The following is an 18,884-nucleotide window of genomic DNA, read 5'->3' as shown; positions in this document are numbered from 1 at the left end:
TATGATCTCTGTGAACTATATACACATTTTCACTGTCTTTAAACAATACTGTGTTTTGAAGTTAAGTAGAATATTGTAGGAGTTATCAGTAAACTATTCATTGTGTTATGTTTCTGTCCGATATTTCAGTATTAGCAAATATAATTTTTGACATTGCATTTTACAATCCTCTTATTTTATTAGAGTGATGAAAGTTCAAGAACGTTTTAAGTGAAGTGGTTGCCTTTCTCATATTGTCAAACATATTTCTTCTTTTTTATACTCTGGTGCTTCATCCTTCTCCATAATTTTCTATTGCTACTTATTTTAAAAATTTCCCCATCACACTGAAAAACTTAGATGTCGATTGTCCATTTGAAAATGTGCCAAAAGTACTATTCCATGTAAATATGCAGAAACAATTACTATAAAGATGTCAGCATAGCTTACATGTATTACTTTGATGATTACAGAGATTTTTTTTCAAGTTGTTTGTGTTAAGATGTAGCTTAAACAGTATCTCAGTTCTTTAAAAAAAAAAAATAGAAATGTTTCACGTATATTATATATCTACCTACCAGAAATCCTTTTTAAATTTTTATATACAATCATTTTAAGACCTTTTTGAAATAAACAATGCAAAAGAATTAAAATAAAGTAGTCCCTTGATTTCTGAAGAGGCATTTATTAATTATCTTAGTAGCTGCTGATATACAAGGATTCTTTCTAAACTTTAAAAGGCAGCTAAACAAAATAAAGTCTAGAAACCAGAAATAAAGACACAAACTTTTATTGAGTAAGTCAGACACAGCAGTTCTTTATTTAAATTGTAGATAGGTAGGTAAAGGGAGAGAAAGAGATACTGGCAAATTCTGTGACTTCAAATGTAGCATTATATCAAAGACAGATTTTATATTGGAAGAGAAATAGAGCTATTATTAGTTTCTGTTCATGTAGCAACAAAGGAAAACAAAAAGTCATGTAAGAAATACCAGCATTTGCACAATAAATTAATTCTCCCTCTTCCCTGGTACCAGAGTCCTTACGACCCCTGAACTTTGAATCACAAAAGCTCCAGTAAACCTTCATGTGTGGCTACCAGGTTATGTTCTTAATTGTGTTCCAACTGAGTTTCAAACATGTTAAATATCCCCCATGCAATCTGAATCAGACCCTTGTCTTTCCTAGGTTACAAAGACTCAAATAGCCAACCATCATCATTATGTTACCTGAGATCACTTAACTCTGTGGCTTTCATGTAAGATGTATAGGCCCATGGACACCAATGCCAAATAATAGTTTCAGGGCTTTTTTGCAGAAACATTGCATCATCCATCAACATGAAGCATTTACTAACTAAACATACTCTAAAATAGTTTCTGTTGCCTAAAGCTTTTATAGGTCATTCATTGTATGGTAAGAGCACAGAGCTAAGAGGACCGGTGTTAGCATGTATTGGAGTCCCATTAGAGCTACTTGCTTTGCCATGCCACATAGCCGTAGCTCTCACACCTCTAGTCCTACAGGAATCCATCATCTCTGTTGGAATAACTTAAAATACAGGGTCTTGATGGTAGGTTAGAAACATGGTCCTGTTTTGTGCTAGATAACACAATACTGTGTTTTGAAGTTAAGTGGAAAATTGTAGGAGTTATCAGTAACCCGGAAAAGAAAACAGGTTGTCCAGGCAGAAAAATTAGAGGATCTAAATTAAACAGGAAATTGTCCTATTGCCTCAATCTTCTCCCTAACTTTATCAATAAAAACTTGATTTCCCTCACTTTATTCTGGAAACTGACATTGTAACAAATGAAATCTCTAAGTTGTATAGAATGAGGGTAAAATAACTTTTATATGGTATCTGTTGGAAAGAATAAAAGGAGCACTGCAATCCTGAATTTAAATTTGAGTTTTGTAAACAACTAAATAATAGTATGTGATACTATGGAAATACATTATGTGACCAGGAAGAATTAAAGAAGTTGTCGTTAGAACATGTGGGATTTATGTTACACATAAATAAGCAGTCATCTAAGAGGACTAACCCGGAGTTTTTCACAAAATGAAAAAGAAATAAACAAAGGGTTGAATAGTACAATGAAGACTGTATTACATTCAGACAATAAGGAATTGTCTTTTTATTTTCAGGGCAGAAAAAAAAAATCTTTATCTGTGGTGATAGAAAGTTCAGGGTAATATATATGGAAGCATGCAGTGAAAAATTGTGGAACCAACTATCTAAGAATATAAATATAGTCTCTCTTTTCATAAATATTCAATACGTTATTTGACACATTGGTTTGAGTGAAGCTCCACAAGTACAATTTTAAGCATCTTGATTTGGGCTGAGGTCCAGTAAATTATATATTCCCAACAACTATCAGAGCTCTCTCACTAAAAATACATGCTCACGCTCTACTTTGAAAATATTCTAAGATAATTATTTCCATTTTCATAGTAACTAGTACAGTTATGACTAGCGTTGTCTCAGGTTTCTAAGGAAAGAAAATTATTCTGAGATACTGTTAATAAGAGAAAATGTGGTAATAGAGAGGGGCATTTTCTTAAAATTGTGCTAAAGCTGTCATTTTTATTTTTAATGACTTTAACTGTGCTAGACAAGATTTTATTTTCAGCGACAGAGATAAAACTATCCGACATAACTCTCTAGTCTGCTGCCCACCAATCTTCTAGCCCCTCCCATGTTAACCTCACAATGGGTTTAATTCAGTTTGAAAGCATAAAGGCAACATTTAGCAAACAGAATTCTCCTGACTGACAATTGCTCATCCCCCTCTGTGAGAAGATTCAGTGAATGGTAACACCTGGGAAGGAGGCTGATAGAATTTTCTCTCTGTAGATGCCAAGGAAAGTCACTTAAAATCTTGTTTGATGATAATAGAAAAGGCAAAGAATTTTGGAAGGTTTATTTGCCAGAGTTCGTAAAACCATGTTTAAATGTAAGAGAGGTTTTAATATCAGACTTTCCATCACTCCGATGTACAAGAAAAAAGACACGGAAAGAAATATAAGAATCATTTCAAATAGTCCCCTCAAATAGTCTCCTTTGATGACTACTTTTCCAAGCATTGCTACATTTATAGCCAAATTATGCCATATTCCCCTAGGGGACCGACTGCTTAGTGCTTATCACATAGTGCTATATTAGTGACGTTTTAAAAGACAAATGCCCAAGAATGAATCTAAAGCTTTTTGATTTGAGGTTATCAGACTGAATTTTATCTAGGGTTATTTCCACATTATTCTACAGTGAAAAAGAGAGTCAACTTCCACCTCTTTTCAGGTGATAACTCAAATAAGGCATAGAAATATGCACACTGGGACAACAGAATTAGCTTTTCCTTTAGTGCGCATGAGATTTTCTCAGTTCCAGTTAGTTTATAAATGCATCATAGACTCGAATTCGTCAATTCTTTGCTTGGTATTTCCCTTTCTGATTTTCCGATAGGATATTGTATTGTATCTAGAATAAGCATTTCTGGAGATATCACTCTTCTTTCCTAAGGTTGGCTGCTCATCAGGGGTCACAGCTTGGGAACTGGCACTGCTCAGTGGGGAGTCCTCACTTGCATCACCTTCCTCTTTCAATTGAGAAACCTCCTCATGTTTTTTCTTAAATTCTATCACTCGAACTTCATCTTCATCATCATCATAATTATCATCATCATCATCATTATTAATTTCTTCATCCCAAGCCTTCTGCTCCTCATCATGTTTAGAATGTAACATGTCAGCTTGGCTAGGTTTTCGAAATCCCAGCCATTCAATTTCAGCTGCCTGGTGAGCTTTGTTCTTCCTGTCCTCATCTTCTTCCTCTTTGAGAGGTTGTTCAGCAATCCTTTCCTTCTGTCTTCTTATTTCCTGGTTACTGCCACTTAGGGGAATCCTCTCCCACTGATACCCTGTAGCAAAATCAATTGGTAGATGAGATGTGTAGAGGTTCCAAAATACCCAGCCATTAGTCTGTTATTCTCCAAATAAATTTTTTTGATAATCATTTCCCAACACGTGTTTTATGAGATGTGATTCTGCGGGTTACCAATATGTTTTGCACAAACAGACTACACAGCCAAATTAATTTTGAAAACACTGGATTAAATACAGTTAAATAAGCATCTTCAGAATTCTTACACACCTTTGAAATGCAAATGAGTATTACGAATCTGTAAGAAAGTCAGCAACCTAACTTCATTTGTCTATGGAACTCTTTGGTGGACTACTGTATTTTGTGAGACTGATATTCCCTGAGACACTTAAAAAAATCTTATCTAGTGTGACACAACGGGATATGTTCACACGTAAAATGAAATATTTGGACATCTCTCTCTCTCGCACATGCACACACACACACGTACACCTTAAAGAAAATTAGAAAAATATTTCAGAAAGAAAAAATCATCATTTCCAATACTGAAATGATAACTGTCCGCGTCTGATCACTTTTCAGACAGCTAGATCATACCAGCATATCCTCAACGATATTTACTGAACATGATAAGGATTAATTGTAAGGAAGCCGAGGTTGTTCTCTGAGCCTTCATCCCTGCAAGACTTCTGTGGGAAGTTTCTGTCTGTGGTGTACACGACTCAGAAATCTGTCTGGGTTACACCCCTTTTCAGGCCTGAGTTCAGCATTTTCCTTTGACACCATGAGAGTCTACGAGGAGAGAGGCAATGTTCCTCTTTGTCTTTTTCCTCCACAATATTCTACTCTCTCTGAGAGATGCTCACAAGTCCATTTTCATCCAAGGTGTTTAGTTCTCTTTTTATTTGTTGTTGTTTTCTCACTCTAGGGAATAGATTTCAAACTCACAGAGATAGAAGTAAAGATGGGTGGACGCCCTAATTTTTTTATGCACAGCTGCTATCAGGTCACTATATCCCGTCAATGTTGCTAACATTATCCACAAATACACATTAGAAGGTTTGCTATAATCTTATGCTTTGTTTTGTTTTATTTTGTTTTCCGCAAGAACCAACGTGATATTTTGTTTATATTCATGACTCAGGCATGAGATTGTCACATATAAAATTACTCTTTGAATTTAAATTATAGTTTTTCCTCAATATTTTTAGCATCTTTATATGTTTTAATCCAGTAACATTCTTTTTGAAGATTTTATAGCTGTTTGCCACTGTGAAAATAAAAGACACCAAAATCTGTGTTTCTGTTATAGAGGAAAAGCATACTCCATCAAACAGCAAAGAATTCACTGAGGGAAAACTTAACTAGTGAGACCATCTAGCTAAAAACTACAGACTGCTTTCACCCTCCATCTGATGAAAATGAAAGATCCTTGAATACTGTTATCTGCAGTGGATCAAACATTTAAAAGGGTCTCTACGTGATAGAAGGTTGAGATCTTGCTGCTGAGAGCTTGTTACATTGGAAGCAGAAAAATTAGGGCAAAGAGGTTATTTAGTTCATAACGTGGAGTCTTGAGTCTTACGAATTATCTCTGGTAACGTAACAGCTTGACACTGGCTATTGCTTGCTATATATTTCCTTAAGTGTTGATACATCGGTAAGCGACATAGAATGAGAGGTGTTCAAGCACAGGGAGCAGATTTAGGAAATAGCCAATCACATTCCTGTCCTCCTTGACATCCACTATTTTATGTAACGTTCCAGTATTTCAGCCAATAGTCTCCAATATTTTGCCTGTTAAAGTCCTAACAAAGCTAAATTGGTTAGGTTTAGCAAGCTGACTTCAATTTTGAGATAAGATGTGTATGGCTGCAAGAGAGGAAAGAAACGATTAATTAATAGATTTTATCCTACACTCTATTTGGAAACTGTCTAAATATAGACGTCTTCTTGGAAGAAAAATCTAAAGAATTTTGTGTCTTAGTCTATTAAGTTTATTTAAAATTTAATATAGTCACTTCAATATTCCTTTTATTCCTCAATTTTCTTAAAGAACACAGTTAAAATTAACTTTATCACCCTGTCTTTCTTTGACACAAAATAGTTAACCATTTTGTACTTACATCAGAGGCCTATAAAGTAAATCATTTTATGAGATTATTTTAAACTGTGTGTTGGCCGGGCACAGTGGCTCACATCCTGTAATCGCAGCACTTTGGGAGGCCAAGGAGGGTGGATCAACTGAGGTCAGGAGTTTGAGACCAGCCTGGCCAATATGGTGAAACCCCATCCGTAATGAAAATACAAAAAAGTTAGTTGAGCATAGTGATGGGCACCTGTAATCCCAGTCACTCAGTCGGCTGAGGCAGGAAAATTGCTTGAACCTGGGAGGCTGAGGTTGCAGTGAGCTGAGTTAGCACCATTGCACCCCAGCCTGGGAAACAAGAGTGAAACTCCGTCTCCAAAAACAAAAAACAAAAAACAACAACAAAAAAAACTGTATGTTAATTGTAGACTTTTAGGAAATAACTATTTTTGAAACATTTACATTTCACAAGGTGCACACACAGATTTGGACACACCAAAGCAAAAAGGTTGACTTAGTGGACTAATATTAAGAGACAGACATCACACTGGTATGCCAATTAGCTATGCCAATCCATGCAGCCTCAACCTTGAACAATCTGGAATGTTTATAAGGTGGAACCCAGAGATAAGTTAAGACTCCCTTATCTGCCTACAGCAGCTTTGAAAATTTGAAGTCATTGACTGAATTGTTTTGTCAATGCCACACTCATGCAACATTTCTTGGGAAAATTGTCATCCATATTCAGTCAAACAATTTCTGTGTACAAAACTGTAGTTCTTGTTACCTTCTCTGAATGTCATTTCATCGGCACTTCTTTCTTGGAGAGAAAGATCCGTGATAGCCTTATGAACAATAAAGAGTTTCTCTTCTGGATTTTCTGGAAAAAAAATACAAAATCAGTATTTTAACATTTGAAATATATATTGTTCAACAGTTAAGAAGTTATCAATTTAAGCTCCAGGTAGATTTCTTTAATTTCAAATCTGATCACTAAAAATTACTGTTTGACTCTTCAGATTCATTCTTTATTGATTCAATTTACTTAATGATCACTGTATTGATTGATAATCTCTCCTTTAATATTTATATAAGATATATATATATAATATCACACCATAAATTCAGACAACTTCAGGTATATTTAGAAGGAAATTTTAAAATGTTGAATTCTCTTTGTTCAAATAATAGTGGGGCTACCCATAATCATGATAAATAACAGTAGTCAACATTTAGCCAGTGCTTACTTGATACATGCAAGTATTATTATTATAATTATTCTGCCTTCTTCTAGTGAAAAAAACTCAGGCTTTGGGAGACAGAAAGTTGTCTGGAGTCATGGAGCTGTCAAACAGACAAGCCTGGATTTCACCAGAGACAGAGGTTTAGTCCTTATGCTATGCACAGTAGAATAAAGGGCTACATTTTTGGGGTCTCCAGCTCATTCCTATAACAGTTTATCAAACAAAAAAATCCAGGGTAAATTTATAAGTCAAAACAAGAAAATTAAGGAGAAGGGAAAAACTTTACCTTTTAGAATTTTCTCCTCCATGGATGAGTTGAGCAGCATGTTCCCTTGTAATTTTCCTCTTTCCTCCTGATTTCCTTCAGTGGGTGCCACTTTGAGACTGGGTTCTACCCTGTAGTGTGGCAGAGGGCTGTCCACATCTGTCAATTTTTCACAGGTTTTAGTGATTGCTTGTTGACCATTTTCAGGTGGTTTATCACCATTACACTCAGCCTGGGTAAATGTAGCTGGAACATCTGTCATGATGCGCAGTTGAATCCGATCTGGAGAGAGAGCTTTAGGGAAACTGAGTGAGTAGATCCTTGATAATACACCTGCTCTTGCCTTCAAGTCCTATGGTTCCAACAGCTACTCTAAGAGCACAAATTATTCACTTTGGTACTAATAACAAGATTCTTTTCCTAAAGGTATCCAGACAGAGCTAAGAGCAAAAAAGCAGGAGGATTTGTCATATTTGTCAGGAGCCATGAGCAGGAGTCCAGCCAATCACCACCTCCTTTGTTGCTTGCCAGGCCCCTTGCAGAGTTAAAGGCACCCTTTTGATTTACATAAACAAACAATCTGAAGCAATCAGGCTTTTGTGTTGGCATGTAGAGAGGGACTTTCAGCTTGTCAGTCCCCCTCTGGGAACAGAGATTTTTGTCCCTTTTCATAATGGCCCATTGTAATTTTCCCTGTAACAGGAGCCACAATTGTCCCACAGCTTTAATCCAGAGAGAATGACCACCTTGAGGCATATTAGTTCTGTGTAACCAGCTTAACATTTCCAAACAGATTTTGTTCAAGTAAAACCTCAGCTATTTTGCAAAGGACAATGGCATCGTTTCTTATTTATTACAAAATAAAAACAGCTTATCAAAAACCTATAAACAGGACAACTATACTGTAAATGGTTCTGGCTGCAGATTACATGGCGTGCTTTCAGCAAGCTGGAGAAGGGACCTATGAAAAAAACAAATTCTACCAACTCGCTAATACCGAAAGTTTTACAATTTCAGAGTAATTCACTTAATCTATAGTTTCTTATCCTCTAGTTTATGTCCACTGAAGCCCGACCGATCCTTTCAAACCCTAATAAAATTATCACCGTGACGTTTTCTCCTCCCCCAATCAGAATTAGAAACCTCTCTATTCCATACTGATATTACATGATGCTAAAATGTAGGGGACCAGTGCAATCTCTCCTTGGGAGAAACAGGTGATTATGTTAAATGTCTGCTACTGACCATCCCTTCCTTTTTAATTCTTTCTCTTTTTTGGATCTCTCATAGTACAAAATGGTTCCAGAGTCTTTGCCCACACAGCTCCTGTGTGAAATGCCCTTCTCTTCCTCAAGCCCAAGTCTTTGGCCTAACCAGCTCTGTCTTTAAGCTTAAATAGCATCTCTTTAATGACACCACAGAATTAGGTCAGGACTCTGTTACACATTGTCTTTGCCCTTCAGAGTAGTCTTCACGGTTGTAACTAAATAAGCAACTGCACAATTATCTCCGTGATGTTCATTTCACCAACTACAATCTAAGCTTTATCTGGCCAGGGGCCATTTTAACTTCCTTACATGTGTCCCTAGCACTTAGCATCTGGCTTGAAATAGTAGCATGCAATAAAAATAATTTTATATATATATATATATACACACACACACATATATGTAGAGATATATATATTTTATATATATATATATAATGAATAAATTTTATCCCCAAGAGGATACATTTCAGATCGTTTTTAAAGGGAAGAAGAATAGGGGTTGGAGAGTTGTAGTTAGTGTATTGCCTTTAAAATTGTATCTGGGGCTGAGCCCATTCGGGTCTATATCAGGGACACCACCACACTCTTGTATAATCCCCTCTCCCTTGTCCTTGGGAGACATCTCTAATAGATCCTAGATCTCCCTCCCCTGTCGTCACCAGCCCTTCTCTAGTCAGCACAGGAATTCTATGTTTGTTTGATTGTTTAACTTTTTAACAAACACTCATATCACACTTATTATGTGCAAGTTACTGTCCTAATTGACTCAGAAATAATAATACATTTAATCTTCCTAACAGTCTTGTGAAGTAGGTGCTGTTATCTCCATTTTACAGACTTAAAAAATGAAGCTCAGAGAGATGAAGGAGCTCAGCTAGTAAGCTCACACAGCCAGCAAGCCTACTGATGAGAGTCTGCAGCACACATGAAGCTAAGCACCATCCCTGGCCTGTGTGCAGACGTTTCCTTGGGCCAGAGATCCCACCGGGATTCGGCATTTTCACCTTGCCGGTAGAGACAGTTGTGGCCAGGAGAGAGCGGCAGAGAGCCTAAGGCAGTCTCAAGGCCTGCCCCAGAGACACACTGCAGCTGCTGAGGATCCTGTTGTGGGTGTGTCTTCCCAAGAAATTCAACTAGTAAGCTTACTGTTGAGAAAATATTGAGTGCAATTATATGGGAGAATGCAGAACTAAGACCAAGCTTACGAACAAATAGGAACATACTAGATTGTGAGATCCTTAGGGCTGGAAGTGGCACTAATTCAACCAAATGCCCTGCAATAAACAAAGTACAGAAATGCATTAGCTCCAAAGGACATGCCTCCAATCACTCCCAACTCCCTCAGGGCTGCCAAGTACCTCAATCCAGGGAGACAGCAAAGTTGAGAGAGGTCGGATTCATTGTCCCTCCTACTCCTAGGTTTCTATCACCCCATGACAGCACGTACTTCATACCTATAGCCTAGAGTTCATGGAAATTCGTGACTTTATTTTTGGATTGCCTTCTTTCTAACACCATGCTCTGACATTTTTTTGTGGCCTTAAAATTATTTCAGATTTGGAAAGACAGAAAAATGATCCAGAGTTCTGTAGCCTTGGCTAACCATGTGTTTACTTTTATTTAAAAACATGCTTTTGTGTTGCCCTAGGGAATCATGGAGTTCAGGTAAATGGTTTGTAACATGTATTATTTTTTCCTAAAAGTAGGCATCAGCATGAGACACATTTAGCAACAAGATGAGTCTACCGAACTACCAGATAAAACATAGGCTACCTTGTTCACAAAGAGGTAAGTTGTCCCCCATTATTTGTAACAACCTATGATTTAGAAAGTATGGAAGAATTTGCACTATGATCCTTACTTCAAATACAGTTGCAGAATGTTCACTGTATGAAACATGACTGTTTTATTTTATGTAGTTTACTGGATCATTTGGCTTTTGCCCTAGTTATTATCCTTTTTTTGTGAGACGGAGTTTTGCTCTTGTCGCCCAGCCTAGAGTATAGTGGTACAATCTCAGCTCACTACAACCTCCGCCTCCTAGGTTCAAGCAATTCTCCTGCCTCAGCCTCCTGAGTAGCTGGGATTACAGGTGCGCACCACCACGCCTGGCTAATTTTTGTATTTTTAGTAGACACAGGGTTTCTCCATGTTGGTCAGGCTGGTCTCAAACACCTGGCCTCAGGTGATCCACCTGCCTTGGCCTCCCAAAGTGCTGGGATTACGGGTGGAAGCCACCGTACTCAGCCCCTATTTATTATTCTTAAATGCCAAAGGATATTGCATAAATGTAACCATTATTAAATCTAAAACCAAAAAAAGATAATGAAAAGATCTTCATATGAAAATGTAAAGAATCAAAATTATGTAAATATTCACATTCCATTTGTCCAATGTCAAATGCTTAATGTTAAGGTTATCTTAGGTCCAGAATCAGGATTTGGGGAAAAGTCATAAAATCTTGATCTTTAATCTTAATCCCATGTGAAAAGCCAAGCCACAAGCTAATGTTATGGCTAAGAGATGGCCACCGAGCACTGAATAAAAGCAAGAAATACATTTAAAAGAAAAACGTTGATCCTGGAAGCTTGAAGTCAGTCTTATACAAACATTGACTTACATAGTTGGGACAGGGGTATTGTTTCAACTAGGTTTGAAACGGAAAGTTAAAACCACTAAGAGATGGAGCAATCCATCTATCTATCAATCAATCAGTAGATCAATTGGAAGGGATTCGACTTCACACAACAGTGGGTGCCAGTGAAGCTGTCTCCACATGTCTTCTGTTGCATCTGATGCTGGAGCCTGAAGTCTGTAGGGCGGGAAATTGGGAAGGGAAGATGGATAGAAACTTAAAGGATGAGAGCAAGAACAAGCTGGATTCCCAGGTGTAAGCTGGACACACGGTGGCACACTGAAACCCACGTCAGCTCTCAGTGCCTCTGACCATAGTGTTCTGAATGCCCTTCCAAAGAAGTTGGGCCCAGGAATCATGGAAGCTGGAGGAAGATCCAGGGAGGTGGAACCGTCACAGGCCCAGCTGCTGCCCATGCACCAGGTGAGGCAGCAGATGGGCAGCAGTGTGTGCCAGCTACAAAATAGCTGCTTCACTTCTGCCCCACCAAGCTCACAGAACAATGTTTACTTTGGCTCATGTTTCTTTTTCAGGAAACATTCAGGAAAGGAAATTCAGGGAAATGTAGTTTAGCCTAGTCAGACTGACATAGAATAGTCACAATCCTACCAATAGCCCATAGAAGTTCTGTAGGGAATAGAGCAATGCCCCAGGGAATGTGCAATCCTAAACACACCTGAGAAGACAGGATCATCAAATTAGTTCATTTCAGGGATTAAAATTCCCAATTGAAGGGAATATCCCAGCTAAAGTGAACTGTTACAGAAATATAGACTACCATAACATAATAAAATAAATCAACAGCCATATACTTTACTTTACAAAACAATAATTGCCTGCCACCTAGTATAAAGTATAAATCAGATTAAATTGATTATCCTGTGCCATGTTCACACTTTGCTTTTGCTTTTATGCTGAGAGTGGAATAATGGCTGCCATTCTGATGATACAGATTCCTGAAGTAAATAATGGTTTCTCCCAGGAAACCAATAATGAAGTCTATGGGTAGCTCATGAGTATTAAGGATTTAATGTAACAGAATTTCAAAATTTAACTGCATCTTATTAGAACCGTGCTTTCCAACGTTGGAGGCAGGGGAGGGGAGAATTATCTATTCTCGTCTAGAGGTAAAATATTTCTTATGCCCCAGGAAAGGTATATCTCTGTGGTTCTAGAGTCTAGAGCCTGGCCTTCCAGTGAACACCATTTGAAAGAAAAGTATGAGTATTTGGGGAGGATTAGAGGAGAGTGTGGCCCTGAACATGGGATCCTGTGGCCAAGATGGGCCGAAGTGGAGGCTGGGAGAGAGAGTGCTAACCAACAGTTAAGAATCCCCTTCAAATAGAGGACAGATGAGCATTCTCATCAGTATCCCTCACAGGGTAAAGAGGAGAGACTCAGCCTGCTCCTGTGTGACCTTGGGCAAGTGTACAAAGCAGGTATGTTTGGGTTAGAGATTACGGAAACTTAATTCAAATAGCTGACTTCAATAGCTAATTTGACTGGTAAGTTCAGAGTTGGCTTTGTACTTGTTTGGATCCAAAGATTTAAACAAGGCCAGGTGTCATGGCTCGCACCTGTAATCCCAACACCTTTGGAGGCCAAGTTGGGTGGATTACCTGAGGTCAGGAGTCCAAGACCAGCCTGGACAACATGGCAAAATCCCATCTCTACTAAAAATGCAAAAATTTGCTGGGTGTGGTGCTGCGTGCCTGTAGTCTTAGCTTCTCAGGAGGCTGAGCGGGGAGAATTGCTTGAACCTGGGAGGGAGAGGTGGCAATGAGCTGACATCATGCCACTGCACTCCAGCCTGGGCGACAGAGCGAGACTCCATCTCGAAACAAAACAAAAACTAAGATTCAAATAATGTACCAGGTAACCAGTCTTTTTTGATCACAAGGAAAGTGCACATTAGGAGGTACTTGGGTGGACCTGAGGGTCCCTAATGCCTCTAACTGAGTGTTGCAGGCTAAATGATGACCACCCTCAAAGATGTCCACATCCTAATCCCCAGAACCTGTGAATTGTTACCTTACCTGGTAAAAGGGACTTTGCAAATGGGATTAATTAAATTAAGGATTAGGGAGATTATCCTGGATCGCAGGATGGGATCCAATGTAATAATCACAAGAGTTTTAATTAGAGGGAGGCAAGAAGGTAAAAGAGAGTAGCAGAAAATGTAACACAGAAGCAAGACGTTGTAGTAATTCAAGTGGTCACATGTTAACAAACATGAGCAGCCTCTGGAACAGGCACGTCCAATATTTTGGCTTCCCTGGGCCACATGAGAAGAAGAAGGATTGTCTTGGGGCACACATAAAATACACTAACGCTAGCTGATGAGCTAGAGAAAACAATCACAAAAAGTTTTGTAATGTTTTAAGAAAGTTTATGAATCTGCGTTGGGTCACATTCAAAGCTGTCCTGGACTACATGCAGCCTGCAGCCTGTGAGTTGCACAAGCTATGCCCTAGAAGCTGAAAAAGGCAGGGAAATGTTCTCCTCTGGGAAGCCTCTGTGGGGAGTGCAGTCTTGCCAACACCTTGATTTTAGACATCTCACCTCCAGAACTGAATGGGGTGGCGCTGCTTTTAAGCTACCAAATTTGTGGTAATTTGTTATAGTAGTAATAGGAAACTAATTACTGAGTTTCCTGCTTCTCTGCCTTCATTTTCATAGACTGGCAAAGGCCAGAAAATTTAGCTTTCCCAACCTTTTACAGGATATATGTTTTTGAATCTTAACTATCTTGGATTGCTTCCTGTTCACTGAAAACACCTCTCTTAGCAAGATTGTATTTTATTTTCTCTCTCAGCTTTCTGACAGTCCAAGTTTGACTGAAACTTACTTGTAACAGTTTATAAAAGCTATGAGAAAAATCACAAACCCTCCAACATCCTGATATTTTCCTAACAAATCTCTAAAATTTCATCTTTGGTAGGAAGTGGTTTGAATCAAGATTCTAGAAGGCAGTTTTTAGTAATGATGGTCAGCTTTCACAAATAGGGATGGGTGAATTTGTACCGCTTCCCGTTGGTCCTCTCATCCTTGGAGTCTTTTTTTTTTTTTTTTTTTTTTGGTATACAATGTTTCATTGATTGAAAGTGAAAGAGATTTAATCCAAAACAGATTAAACAGAAATGAGACTTAATCTGGCTTCTGGGAAGTTTCTCTCTCTCTCTTTCTCTCTCTCTCTCTCTCTCTCTCTTTCTCTCTCTCTCTCTCTCTCCCTGTCTTTGTCTCTCTCACCATTCTCATTGTTCTACATTCTTTTTACTGGATTTTTCTCAAGTAGGTTGTCCCTAGGTCATGGCAAAAATTCCTCTGGCATCTCTAAGCTTGCATTATCAAGATAACTACATTAATTTCAGCCCAGGTCCCTGGGATGGTCCTCACTGAGCTAGTTTGGGATAGGAGTTAATCCCTGAGCCAGATGCTGTGACTAGAAAGGATGGAATATTCCAATTGCCCAGGTCTAGGACAAGTGTCCACCCCTGAGCAGAAAAACAGGCATAGAAAATGAGAGAGACGGTAGGGCAAACAAACAAACAAAATAAACAAACAAAAAGGTAGCAGGTGCCCACCACATTAACAAACTCAGATCCCTCATCTGTTAAAGACAGATAATAATATGATATATTTCTCAGGACTGCTGTAAAAATGAAATGACTTAATCCAGGGAAAGCAATTAGCACAATGTGGCATAGTAGGCGTTCTTTCAATATGTGTTTTTTATTGTGTTACTGTTACTACTACTGTTAGTTACTATTATTATTACTCCTAGCCATGTAGCTTTGGGAAAGTCACTTAACCCACCTGATTCATTTCTTCTTTTCAATTGGCTGATGACACACGCCTTGCAGCAAAACAATGAAAGTTAAAAGGCACAAGGTACCTAGCACAGGACTGGCAGATGGTAGAGACCTGTGGATACAAGGTATTATTTTTATTGTTATTTGAGAAGAAAAGTCTCCTGAAGAAATAGGATACACATGTCTCATCTTCATATTCATAGATATTTTTACAAGCCAAATTCTAAAATTATAATTCAGAGATGGTCTGGGGTTAGATTACTGAAGAGCTCTTTTTACTCAGTAAGAAGCAGGGTAGCTGCAGAGATGCGCCTGCTCCCAGCACTGGCCCATTGATATGGAGTTCACATCTAATATGTTTTCAGCCCTGCTCCTTCCTGTAGTCCTGGGGAAAGCTTCAGTCATTGGCACCCTTCAGAATGGCTTGTGGCTGGGCATGGTGGCTCACACTTACAATCCCAGCACTTTGGGAGGCTGAGGTGGGTGGATCACGAGGTCAGGAAATCGAGACCATCCTGGCCAACATGGTGAAACCCTGTCTCTACTAAAACTACAAAAATTACCTGGATATGGTGGCACATGCCTGTAGTTCCAGCTACTGGGGAGGCTGAGGCAGGAGAATCGCTCGAGCCTAGGAGGCGGAGGTTGCAGTGAGCTGAGATTGCACCACTGCACTCTAGTCTGGCGACAGAGCGAGACTCCATCTCAAAAAAAAAAAAAAAGAAAAGAAAAATGGTGTGTGGTAGGGGGTCATTGAAAACAATGGTGGGTGGCAACCATTCCCTCTCATAATACGCACCCAGATAAGTAACATGGCTTCACCTTCTTATCTTGGATTGAGATTAGTGTGTGAGCACTGGCCTGTGACCACTACAAACATCCCAATGCATGGAATTGGTAGAAACTGACCCCCTGAGAGTATAAAATAGTGAGGTGACTCTGCAGACCTTGACCTGTAGATCTATCTCTCACAAGAATCCATGCAGGTAGAGAATGAACTATGTTTTAAACTGTTGTAGAGCAATTGTACACGTAAGAAAGGCTAACTTCCCATAAAATAAAATCATCTCACTTTCTTGGCCGTAATTTTAAGAGTATATCATCCTAAACGGATAAAGGAGTGTCCCCAGTGGACTGGGCTCTCTATAGCCTTTAGCTAGGCAATTATAATTCTGTTTTACTTACAATGGGATATTTCTTGATGCAGTTTAAATAGAAAGAATGGTTTCTGTATTCATGGAGACTCCACAAGTGTTAAATAGATAGAAATGGAATTTGTGTGGGTATTTATAAAACCATAGAAAGATAATTTTGAATTATATATGCATACACTCTCTTTGGTAGTTTGAAAGCATTTCAGTCCTCCTGGGGAAGCAGAACTGTAGGAAAGTGATATCACTGTCAGCATCATTCTTCCCGAACTATTTTGAATGTCACTAGGAGTTAAGGCAACATGTTGTTTTTCAGAGGAGAAAGGCAAGAAGATAATTAAACACATTTTTCCTTAAGAGAAAAAAGTCTTCCATGAGCCTGCTTTTGTAAGAAAGTCATAGTAATGTGACTATGAACAAATACAATTTTCCTAGAATATCTTTGAAAATTTAGCTGAGTAAACTTTGTCTCAGGGTAAGTAAAAAAAATTCACACTCTCTCCATGAGTATTAGGATCTCTTGTCAAGCCCTTGTGTTGAATCCAAGAAAGGAACATTGGACAGCTGTGCAGATTCCACTGACATTTTAGATGAGGAGAACAATCGTTTTTAAACCTATACTCCATAATTAGATTACTCACCACCAAGAGCTTGAAGCCAAACAGGAAATGCTCTTCAGGAGTCATGCCATTCAGAGAAACGTGGGAAGAGCAGCACACTCAGTGGGGTCTACCCAATAACTGAAATTTAGGCTCCAGGAATTGCTCATCTGCACCACTGTAATAGTCATCTAACTAGTCTCCCACTTTTAACCTCTAATCTCCTTCTCCCCACCTCCATCCATCATTCCCACTACCACCAGATTACTACATTCTGACAGCAAGATTCTAAACATGGTCATAAAAAAAGTTAAGATACTATTATAAATCTGGTAGCACATTATCTGGTTTATAGTAAGTGTTTGATAAAAGTTAATTTTTAAAGATTCTCTATTTGCCCAAATTCTCCCCTCTCCCCCCACACAGATACACTTGAAAACTCCGTTTTTTCCCTTCTACCATTGCGTTTCACATTAAGTACAAACTCTTTTTAACAGGATCTAACTACCATTCAGGTTTGTCACCCAAATTGTCCAGTCCCTTTATTTTACCCTTGCCACAGTAAACTCTTTAGTATCTCCAAGCATAGTTTTCATTTCCAGGTCTTGGCTTATTATTTCCTCATGTCTGGAGTGCCTACCTCCTCACCTAGGATCCTTCTCACTGTCTCTACCAAAGCAGGGTCATGTTTCAAGGCCCAGCTCATTGCATCGTCTACTATGTACTTCATGACACTTTTACCCAAAGGCTCCACTTGTAATTTTCTTTGAACTCCCTTAGTAATTTATTTTTACATTGTTTTAATGATACCTCATTATTCTGCCTTGCATTATTATTTATGCAATTGTCTTACCTTACTACCAGAAAAGTTTATATTGCAATAGAAAGACCTCAATTTAAATCTCAGTTCTGCCACTGAAAAGCTATCTGAATTTAGGTAATTTTTTAAATTTTCAGAACCTCAGGGCATCTGAAAAATGCCTACCTCATGGAGTTTTTAAAAGGATTAAATTGCATGACAAAATATATGTAGATCATCTGGTACAGTGCCTGACACCTAGTGAGAGCTGAATACTAGTAACAATGCTACTTATTAATATATTGTCAAGTCTTTGCAGACTTTGTGTGATTCATTTTTGCATTTCAGCATAGACAAGCATAGCACCTGGCTCATAGTTTATGTTATATAAATATGCTTTGAATTGGCAATAATTAGAGGTTTCCAGCATTAGAGTGTGACAGTACATTTATCTGAACATATTCCTTGCCCTATTTTCCATTCTTCCTGTATAAATTTGTTTTTATCTGTTTAAAGGAAATACTAGGGATTCAGTCTAAGCATCAAGCTTCCGACGATGTAGAATTGTCATGTGGATTTAGCAGACGCCCCCTACTGGCAGAGTTGATGATAGAAAATGAAATACACTATGACTCAACAGAAGATGGTTCTGCCAGCCTTCACTCTTCACTCACCCTCCTGGCTGTTTACTGGACAGCCCCTGCTCAAGAAAATATATATTGGCTAAGATATTATTCATGTGGAGGTGGATCTGTGTCATCTTTGACTAATTGGGAGGTGAATATTATGCGTCACATTCCCGAAAACAGAAAGCCTCAATGGAGGAGGAGCTTGGGTTCAGACAGGATGTAAAATGTGCAGAATGCTTAGAAATAACAATTCTGGATAGATAAACCAATTTCCATTCCCAATTTGCCCTTCACTAGTAGATCTTGAGCAAATCATTTAACCCAGAAATTGTGAAAGCCACAATTTCTGATCTGAAAAACTGAGCTCATAATAGAACCTGCCCTCAGAGGCATCTTGTGAGGATTTAATAAGATTATATCCCAAGAGCCCAATGGCTGGTATGTAGTCTATCCTCTAGAAGTTGACCTGTTACTGTGATTAAGCTAATCATGTTTGCTTTATTCCATTGTCTTCAAACTCTAATTT

At 38.4% G+C, this 18,884-nt stretch overlaps 1 protein-coding gene across 1 annotated transcript; it reads right to left on the bottom strand.

Moving 5' to 3' along the window:
* Positions 1-2,245: 2,245 nt before the first annotated feature.
* ERMN (ermin) lies at positions 2,246-8,001 on the bottom strand. The gene is made up of 3 exons (XM_012454901.2): positions 7,485-8,001; positions 6,742-6,834; positions 2,246-3,902 (listed from the first exon to the last, which is right to left on the bottom strand). Exons 1-3 carry the CDS (start codon positions 7,723-7,725, stop codon positions 3,379-3,381), a joined length of 858 nt encoding a protein of 285 aa, XP_012310324.1. The 5' UTR covers positions 7,726-8,001; the 3' UTR covers positions 2,246-3,378.
* Positions 8,002-18,884: the final 10,883 nt, after the last annotated feature.

Source organism: Aotus nancymaae, unplaced genomic scaffold (assembly GCF_030222135.1).
Source record: "Aotus nancymaae isolate 86718 unplaced genomic scaffold, 86718_ANA_hifiasm-v0.15.2.pri h1tg000029l, whole genome shotgun sequence".
In the NCBI taxonomy this organism is placed as follows: domain Eukaryota; kingdom Metazoa; phylum Chordata; class Mammalia; order Primates; family Aotidae; genus Aotus; species Aotus nancymaae.
The sequence above is the reverse complement of the archived record's forward strand: the minus strand, read 5'-3'. Positions and strand labels throughout refer to the sequence as shown.

Excerpts from the sequence above, each read along its gene's own strand:
- ERMN (XM_012454901.2), bottom strand. The coding sequence starts at position 7,725 with ATGACAGATGTTCCAGCTACATTTACCCAGGCTGAGTGTAATGGTGAT. Across the intron at positions 6,835-7,484 it reads GGAGGAGAAAATTCTAAAAG|AAAATCCAGAAGAGAAACTC; the intron begins GTAAAGTTTTTC and ends TTTTTTTTCCAG. Across the intron at positions 3,903-6,741 it reads TGAAATGACATTCAGAGAAG|GGTATCAGTGGGAGAGGATT; the intron begins GTAACAAGAACT and ends ATTTTGCTACAG.